The 9,493-nt window shown below is 31.5% G+C and overlaps 1 protein-coding gene across 1 annotated transcript; it reads left to right on the top strand.

Moving 5' to 3' along the window:
* On the top strand, positions 5,817-9,463 carry LOC107642402 (replication protein A 70 kDa DNA-binding subunit E). Its single transcript, XM_016345744.2, has 2 exons — positions 5,817-6,345; positions 6,890-9,463. Exons 1-2 carry the CDS (start codon positions 6,068-6,070, stop codon positions 9,222-9,224), a joined length of 2,613 nt encoding a protein of 870 aa, XP_016201230.1. The 5' UTR covers positions 5,817-6,067; the 3' UTR covers positions 9,225-9,463.

Genomic DNA, 9,493 nt, shown 5'->3' with positions numbered 1-9,493 from the left:
TGTTTCTTTCTAAATTTTTAAATGAAAAAAATGAAAATAAATTATAATTTTTTAATTTATTCTAGTTTATCACTAAACAAAATATAAATATATTAATTTTGTGTCTGTATTCTTTGTCTTGTTTTCAGCATATTATTTTATCCTGTTCCGAGGACCAAATGCAACCTAAATGTTGTGTGTCCTTTTCTTTTAGAAATAATATTTTTATTTAGTTATTTTTATCATATTCACTTTTATACTTAAAAATGAAAAATATATTAAAAAAGTAGTGCAAATAATGCAATTCATAAAAATAACTCAATACTATTATTTCATAATAAAATAATATAGTTCGACTATAAAATAGTGACATTTTGATTAATAATTAAATAAGTTTCATTAAATCCAAAATAAATATACTTGTCACTTTTTTACTGATTTTTTTTTACAAAGTTTGATTAAGTCTAAAATAATTTGCATCTTTTTCTCCTCTTTAATTTTAGACTAATATTACACATCTAAGTTTTTTAATAAATCAAGCCTAACTGAGTTAAATAATAAAATTTAAAATAATATTAAGTGATAACTAATTTTTATTAAGTTAGACCAATTTTATTAAATTTGTTTAACAAGAAGATTAAAATGTATAATATTATTCATAATTTTATGAGTGCAACGTGCAACTGCTGGTTATTCCAAACTCATAGCTTAGCCATTCTTTTGACTGAAAATTGACGTTATCAAAGAAATTTATACGAGATTAATGTTATCAAATTTCATCTTCCACATAGTTTTCTCTTTGGATTAATGAATAGGGTACATTTTTCTTCTATGTATGATAGAACGATAAAGAGTAAAGTATCGTTTTTGTCCCCAACGTTTGGGATAAGTTCTAAAGTTGTCTTTAACATTTCAATCGTTCTATTTAAATTCCTAACGTTTCAAAACTGACTCAATGTTGTCCTGCCGTTAGGAATTCGTTAACAGAATTGACGGCAGGACAAAATTGAGACGATTTTGAAACGTTAGGGACTTAAATAGAACGAAAACGTTGGGGACAAAAATGATACATAGAAATAAATTTTAATTTTATTCTTCAATAATATCAATTTTTTACTATACATAGTTATTCAATCATTTTTTTAATCACATCTAAGTAAATTACACTTAATGATAAAATTAAATTAAAATTTATTTTTATGCATCGTTTTTGTCTTTAACCTTTTCGTTTTATTTAAATCTCTAACGTTTCAAAATCGTCTCAATTTTGTCCTACCGTCAATTCTGTTAACAGATCCCTAATGACAGGACAACATTGAGTCAATTTTAAAATATTAAGAACTTAAATAGGACAATTGAAAGATTAGGGATTTGAGGCTTACCCAAAATATTAGGACAAAAACGATATTTACTCGGGTGATAAAAGAGTAGTCCACAATCAATGTCTAAAAACGAGACAACTTATATTAAAAATAGAATAATAGATATTAAAACAAACTGCAAGTCTTAACTGCCTTCATGATGAGCATGGTATTTTTTCATAAACAATAAACTCTTAAAAAAATCGTTTATAATAATTTACTTTAGGAAAATTATCCCATGTACCAGTCGAAAAGAGAGGAATATGGTATGGTAGGTACAAACAAGTTGCCAAGCTTATTGTTGTCGTGTAGTGAAGTACTAAATGTCAAAGAAATCCTTGAATTTGATAATGAATTGACATAAATGACCAGCTTGAGAACAAGGATCGATGGCTAGTTGGTTTCTGAAGTACATAAAAGCAAAAACAACTTTTAAATATTTTATCTATTAAAAATATCTTTTATTATAATTAATAACTATAATTTATATCTTTAATTTTATTTTTTTCTCCAAATCCTTAATTTTTCTCTAAATCTTAATTTTCCCTCTAAATTCTAAATCTCATATCCTAATCCCCTTCACATTTACATTTGTATATTCCTTTAATGTTTTCTACACCTATTCTCATTTTAATTTAGGACAAAACACATTTTAAGATTGTTCTTTATTAATTTTACACCTTTTGATCTATAGATATATCATCTTCATTCTATTCAATCCAAATTAAACACTGATATTCAAAAGAATAGAGTTTATATTGTTATTGGTATTTTATTAGTACCACTCTCTAATTCTTATTACTCCGTTAGAAGGACTCCTCAAATCGCCATACTTTATTGTATTTGATTATTAATTTTAGTTACACATTTAATTAATCATATAAGATGTATATACAAATTAATTTAAGTTTGACTTACAAGAATTAACGTGAAGCTTTATGAGTATTGATTAATTCAAAGTAATTTTAAGGTTTTATTTTTTTAATTATTTATTTGTGTATAATTACACAAAATAGCATGCTCCAAAACTAATTCCTAAACTAACTAATGAAAAAATTTAACTGACAAATGACTGAAAAAGTTAGATGAAATTATTATACTACCAAAGTTTTTCTTATTTTATGTGAGGAGAAAATTATTGCTAAAAATATGTCTCATACACACTTTAATAGAGAATATTTGAAAAACATAGTAACTAAGTTCAATAATATCACATGTCTATATTATTGTTACATGAAAACTAATTAAATAATTATTAATTATTAGAATAAAACTCTACGTTCAAGCAAATTTCCTAACCAAATCTAACTAAGTTGTTATAACCGCTTTTCAAATCATGCGTCTTCTCTTTCTCTATTTTCTCCTCCTCCTCCTCCTCCTCCTTTTGTTATCGTCATTACCAACAATACCAACATTTTGTTAACATTTTTATTGGTTTTGATTTTTTCTGGTACCATCATTAAACAATATTGGTTTATTTCTAAGTTTATTTTGGTTCATTTGTGTGCTAATTGATGATGTTAGCTTTTCTCTTCTCTACTCTGTCATGTTTTTTGATATTCATGAGACAAAATGAAATTGTCTCATAAATTTTTCGCTGCTTAGTTCAAACAGTTTTAGACAGCAAGTTTGTTTTAAAAGGATTATTATAGTAACTTAAAAGAAGGTCATAGGTTCAACCCCCTTTCTAAGCATTCTACAACATTCACTAACCTATGTTTAATTATATATTTTAGACTATGTTTGATTGATTAGATAGAGTTGGACAATATTTAATTATATATTTTAAACAATGTTTGTTTTGCTTTAAACAATATTGATTTTATTATTTTGTTTTAAAAAACTTGGTTGATCATTATGTATATTAGATATTTAGAATTATAAATACTTTAATGTTTGTAAATTTAAAAATTATAATTTTTTTATATCTTTAGAAATTATAAATTTATTGAAATACTCATAAAATTATATATTTTTTTATTTTAATGGTTTAATAATTTTTCAAAAAGAGAAAAAGAACCCGTCAAACTGCCATTAGGTAGGACGGGATAGAAATTTAGGACCGTTTCAATAGACGGGAAGGGGGACTAGCCCGCCAAATAGTGATCTTGCCACCCCTAAAATTTATTTTCTTAATGAATGTTAATTTTGTTGTGAAATTCTATATTTCATTTAAAAATGTAGCATAATTGAGTCTAATTCTTACATTTTTAAATAAATTTACTCAAAAGATTTAAAATGTAAATCACATTTTTTTACAAATTTTTTTTATTAACATAATTAGTAGTGCTTACTTGAATAATTATATTTAGATTCTAATGATATTAAAGTCAACTTATTTTATTATCTTATGCCTTCAAAAAATTTACAAGACCGACATAAAAATGTAACAAGTTATATATTTTACTAATAATGTACTATCTTATGCCTTCAAAAAATTTACAAGACCGACATAAAAATGTAACAAGTTATATATTTTACTAATAATGTACGTCAGTGATTGATCTTTTAATATTTAAAATAGTAAAAAATTTAAATCTGTATGTTATTTTTTAAAAATATTAAAAAAATACAAATTTAAAATTGACCTTAAACATAAAAATTCATATTATTTTAATACCATGATTTAGCATTTATGCAAATTAATAACTTATTCATCATCTTGGTGATATATTCGTTAACCTTTATTGAGATTGGAATATAATATTCTTATTTAGTTTATAATATGTTATCATATTACTTTTAGTGATAAAATTTTTACTGTTATTAAAAATAATTATTCTTTTTTTTAGATATTGATATCTAAAATTTATAAATTAAACAAATAATTTATTATCGTACACTTAATTATAGTTTACAATTAAATACTATTTAAATTTATAAATATAAATGTTAAAATTTGTAATTGGATGCTTTGATTTATATTCAATTAATTGAAATTCAAATGGTTTTCGTTTAATCATTGATTTCTTCTAGTTTAATTTTTTTCCTAATACCAACTAAATTTAATGTAATATGATTTTAATTGTAAAACTTATGAGTTGTTAATTAATTTAAGAAACAAAGAAGGATGTTAGGAGGGATAGAGGGAAATTGATGTATATGAAATGAAAAACAATTTTTTAATAATGATGATGATATATTTAGTTTACCCAATAAAACGGTTTCGCTTAAAAATTATGCATTCAGTCATTCACACTTTTATCTCATATCAGTCACATGGGTCATGGATAGAAGGGATATTGTGTGCGTGTATATACTTGTTAATTATAAAACCTGTTGCAAAATGAGAGGAATATCACATTCCGTTACATACATTGCCATACCAAAACAGCTTCCTATCTTATAATATAAAATTTTTATCTTTTTTTGTAGCTTGTGGGCCAGAGATGTCGCTCAAAATACTGGTTCTAACTCATTTTAATTCAATTCCACTAGTAAACCAACTAAGAGTGAGCTAACTTAGAGTTAATTAGTTCAAAAAAATTGAACTAAAATAAATATAAAAATATTAAAATTGACAACTTATGATTAAAATTAGTAGGATAAGAAATATTAAAAATATAATATTACAAAAAAAAATAAGAGAGATTTATATAGGGACTAATTTGATCACTTTTTAAAATTTTAGAGATGAAAATAATTTTTGCCTGTATTTTCTAAAACTAATTTGATTATAAATAAATTTATGACATGTGTTATTGGCTTGACACGTTAATTAATCTGTGATATGTCATCATCTAATTACTAGAGGACCAATTTAACTTATATTTTATCTGAAACTAATATGATTAATTTAATTTTTTTAAACTAATTTAAAAAGCGGATGATCTTTTAAATATGAATTTGAATATTAATTTTTATTAAATTAATTTACATTTTTTATTTTTTTAATTTAACAAAAAATCTATTTGTCATGTATGCATTCAGAGCTATTTTGATTAGAACTTTGTTGCCATTATGTTTGCCAAAACGCACAAAAAGTTCCCAATACCCACATGCTCTGACTCGGCTTCACATAAATTATTAACGGCTATGGAGACTATCTTGAATCCAGCTTGGACATAGCTTCACATAGCTTGCCCTTGTTATGCTTACCTTTCTAACAGGTTGCACACTCTTCCTGCTCCCATCCGGTCCGTGTCTATTGAGATCACGTCCTATCAATCTGCACCTTTTACATTTTTTATTTTATATCTAAACGGTATATAAGAATGGAATATCACGTTCCGGCGTCGTACAATGCCATACCGGAACCGCTTCCTTTACTTTAATTATAGAACTTTTTCACTATACTAACATGTTTATTTTTTCTTTTTATTTTTCATCCAACTAAACCTATGACTTCTCTTCAATCAACCCCACGTGTAAACTCCATGGCTTCTCCGAGAAGCCTTTTAGATTTCGTGATGCCCACACGTAGGGAGGACACGTTCGTCATTTCAGTAAAACCCCAACACTGTTTTTTGCCCTTTTCAAATTAGATCCCACACACTCAATTTCGCGCTTCCTCCTCCAATTCCAAAACGTACCCCTAATTATGGCGCTTCTTTAAATTCTTCCCCCCCAACCTCTAGGGTTTCAAATTTCTCACTCTTCTTTTCTCAACTCACCAGTCACCACCACTCTCTCTCTCTCCAAAACGCTTCAACGCTCTCTAACCAAACTTCGGCGTTTCGTTTTACATCACTAAACGCGGTTTCAATTTCTTGCTAGGGTTCCCGAAAATGGAGGTGAAACTCACCGAATCGGCGATTACTAAGATGTGCGAGAATTCCAGTTCGGCTGAGGATCTGAAGCCGATTTTGCAAGTAATGGACTTCAAACTTGTGCAGTCGCAACAGAACAATACCGAGAGGTTCCGTTTGGTTCTCTCTGATGGCTCCCATTACCAGCAAAGCATGCTCGCTACGCAGAAGAACGATTTGATCCATTCTGGCAAGTTGCAGAGAGGTTCTATCATCGTTCTCAATCAGTACACATGCAGCCTTGTCCAAGGCCGATCGTATGTGTTGTTTCTCCCTTTTTCTCTTTGTCTTAGCTATCAATTTTATCTTTTTAGCTTTGGAGTCAGCGGAAAGGGGATGTTGTTGCTTTGGATTGAGAAGATTTTCTGGGGGTGGTGGTTTGTTAAAGGTGGTTCTTTATTGTGTTGTTCTCTTATCTTCTGGTGTGTTTGACGGCTTTAATATCTATTCTTGTTTATTCAAGTTTTGATGAAGTTCAATCTGTTTTGTGTTCTGTCCTCCGGGTTTCCAAGTTTGTGTTGTCTTTGAAATCTCATGAAATTTAATGCTTCGGAAAATGGGATCTTTGGAAGGAGGATGACTGGGTATTGTGTGATAGCTGAAGAATTAAATGAAAGGAAATTAATTTTATATTCATTTCTGAAGGCGCAGGAACAGTTTTACAGTTGAATGCTTTATTGCCCTGTTGTATGTGTGTGTGTGACTGTGTCTGTAGGTTTTGGTATTGATTGCAGCTTTAGGTATTTTTGGCCTCAATACCAATAATTTGTGATGATCTGGCTTCATTTTCATTATAAACAGGATCATTATTATCATTGAGCTAGATATTCTGTTGGACAAATGCGAGCTACTTGGAAAACCGGTCAGTGCAACAAAATTTGCTTCGTCACAATCTGCAACTGATCAATCAGGAATTACCTCTGGGAATAATGTGCCTGGTCCTTCTCCGGAACCCCCAAAAGTAAATCAACCTGCTAGTAGTGTTGGCTCTTCTAGTTTTGACATGGGGAGATTTGGTGCATCAAATGCCCCTCCTGCTTATCCAAAAGCAGAGCCTAGAGCTATGGGACCTAGTTCTGGCGTTGCAGGTTATAGTTCAACAAATGTTCCTTTTACTTATCCTAAACCAGAGTCTGGAGCTACATTACCTAGATCAGGACAGTCTGGTGGGTCTTATGGTGATCAGAATGTGGGTTATCGCAATCCCCAATCTGAGGCATCAAGGCCCTTTCAAAATTCTTATGCTCGTCCACCTCAGCCCATGTATCGACAGCCATCTCCAGTGTACAATAACAGAGGCCCTGCGGCAAGAAATGAAGCTCACCCTAGGATCATTCCAATAGCCGCATTGAATCCATACCAGAGTAACTGGACAATTAAAGCTAGAGTAACAGCTAAGGGAGAACTCAGGCACTATAGTAATGCCCGAGGTGATGGAAAAGTGTTTTCTTTTGATCTTCTTGATTCTGATGGTGGAGAAATCCGGGCAACTTGCTTTAATACTGTGGCTGATCAGTTTTACAATGTAATTGAAGCTGGAAATATCTATCTGCTTTCCAGGGGACATATAAAGCCAGCACAAAAGAACTTCAATCACCTTCGTAATGATCAAGAACTGACCCTTGATATAGGCACCATTATACAACCGTGCCATGATGATGTGTCAATTCCACAGCAGACTTTTAACTTCCGTCCAATTATTGAAGTTGAAACTATTGAAAACAATACTATTTTGGATGTGATTGGTGTGGTGTCTTCTATTAGTCCTACTGCTTCAATTATGAGGAAAAATGGCACTGAAACTCAAAAGAGAACCCTCCAGTTGAAAGACATGTCTGGTCGGAGTGTTGAATTAACCATGTGGGGAAATTTTTGCAATGCAGAAGGACAAAGGCTACAAAGTCTCTGTGATGCTGGAAGATTTCCAGTTTTGGCTGCCAAAGCCGTCAGAGTAAGTGATTTCAACGGGAAGTCAGTTGGGACCATAGCCACTAGCCAGCTATTTGTAGAGCCTGATTTTGTGGATGCTTGTAGGCTGAGGGAATGGTTTGACAAGGAGGGGAGGAACGTTCCTACTATTTCTCTTTCCAGAGAAGCATCTAATTTTGGCAAGTCTGATGTGCGGAAGACCGTATCCCAGATTAAAGATGAGAAATTAGGGACATCTGAGAAGCCTGATTGGATATCTGTTTGTGCAAGTATTTCATACATGAAGGTTGATAACTTCTGCTACACAGCTTGCCCTGTCCTGATAGGTGACAGGCAATGCAACAAAAAAGTGACTAATAATGGAGATGGGAAATGGCGATGTGAAAGGTGTGATCAGACTGTTGATGCTTGTGATTATAGGTACATTCTGCAATTCCAGATTCAGGATCACACTGGCTTGACATGGGTTACTGCTTTCCAGGAGAGTGGCGAGGAGATCATGGGTACGTCTGCTAAAGAATTGTATAACCTTAAATTCGAACAAATGGATGATGAAAAATTTGCAGAAATCATGCGTAAGGTTCTCTTTGGTAAGTATATGTTCAAGTTGAAAGTAAAGGAGGAAACGTACAGTGATGAGCAGCGTGTCAAGTCGACGGTAGTAAAGGCAGAGAAGGTAAGCTTTCCATCTGAATCTAAATTTCTTCTGGATATGATTGATAAGCTTAAGTCTGAGAATGGAGAAGGTACCAATCCTAGCTCCATAGCTAATACTGCCGGACTAGTCAGCACTGGAACTGGACAATCTATGCCACCACCGGTTTACAATTCTGTGATGAGCAACAGTAGTGCCGGTATTGATTATAGAACCCAATATAGCAACTCTTTTGCAACTTCAACTGGTGCTCCTGCTCCTGCTTCATATGTGTCATGTAGCATATGTGGTTGCTCTGGTCACAGCTCTGCACAATGCCCTAACAATATGATGAATATGCCTGCTCAGCCGGCAGCAAGAGGCGGTGGATTCACAAGCAGGGCATCTGCCGGATCAGGAGGAGCCTCCGGCGAATGCTTTAAATGCCATCAACCTGGCCATTGGGCAAAAGATTGCCCTGCTTACAGTGCAGCACCACCAGCTTATGGAAGCGCTAACGGAATGCAAGGTAGATATGGAATTGCCCCAAAGCAACAATATGGAGGATATTGAAATTTGGGAAAACCCCGCCGTGTTTTGTTACCTTATGATTATTACAGCAATAATTTGTTTAGGTTTAAGTCAGGTCTAGAATCTGAGCAGTATCTGAACTGTGTAAATATAGTTCACGTAATTATGTGGCTTTTTGAATGCGGCATTTTTCTCGATGCCGTCATTTTGCTAATTGCGAAAATTGTATTTTATTTTCAAGCATTTCTCTTTTTTAATTTAATTTTAGTACATTGATAATATAAGAAGTTTTATGTAGTTATCAATTTAGT

The sequence above is a fragment of the Arachis ipaensis genome, chromosome B05, assembly GCF_000816755.2.
Source record: "Arachis ipaensis cultivar K30076 chromosome B05, Araip1.1, whole genome shotgun sequence".
NCBI lineage: Eukaryota > Viridiplantae > Streptophyta > Magnoliopsida > Fabales > Fabaceae > Arachis > Arachis ipaensis.
This window is presented reverse-complemented; position numbering and strand designations above follow the sequence as displayed.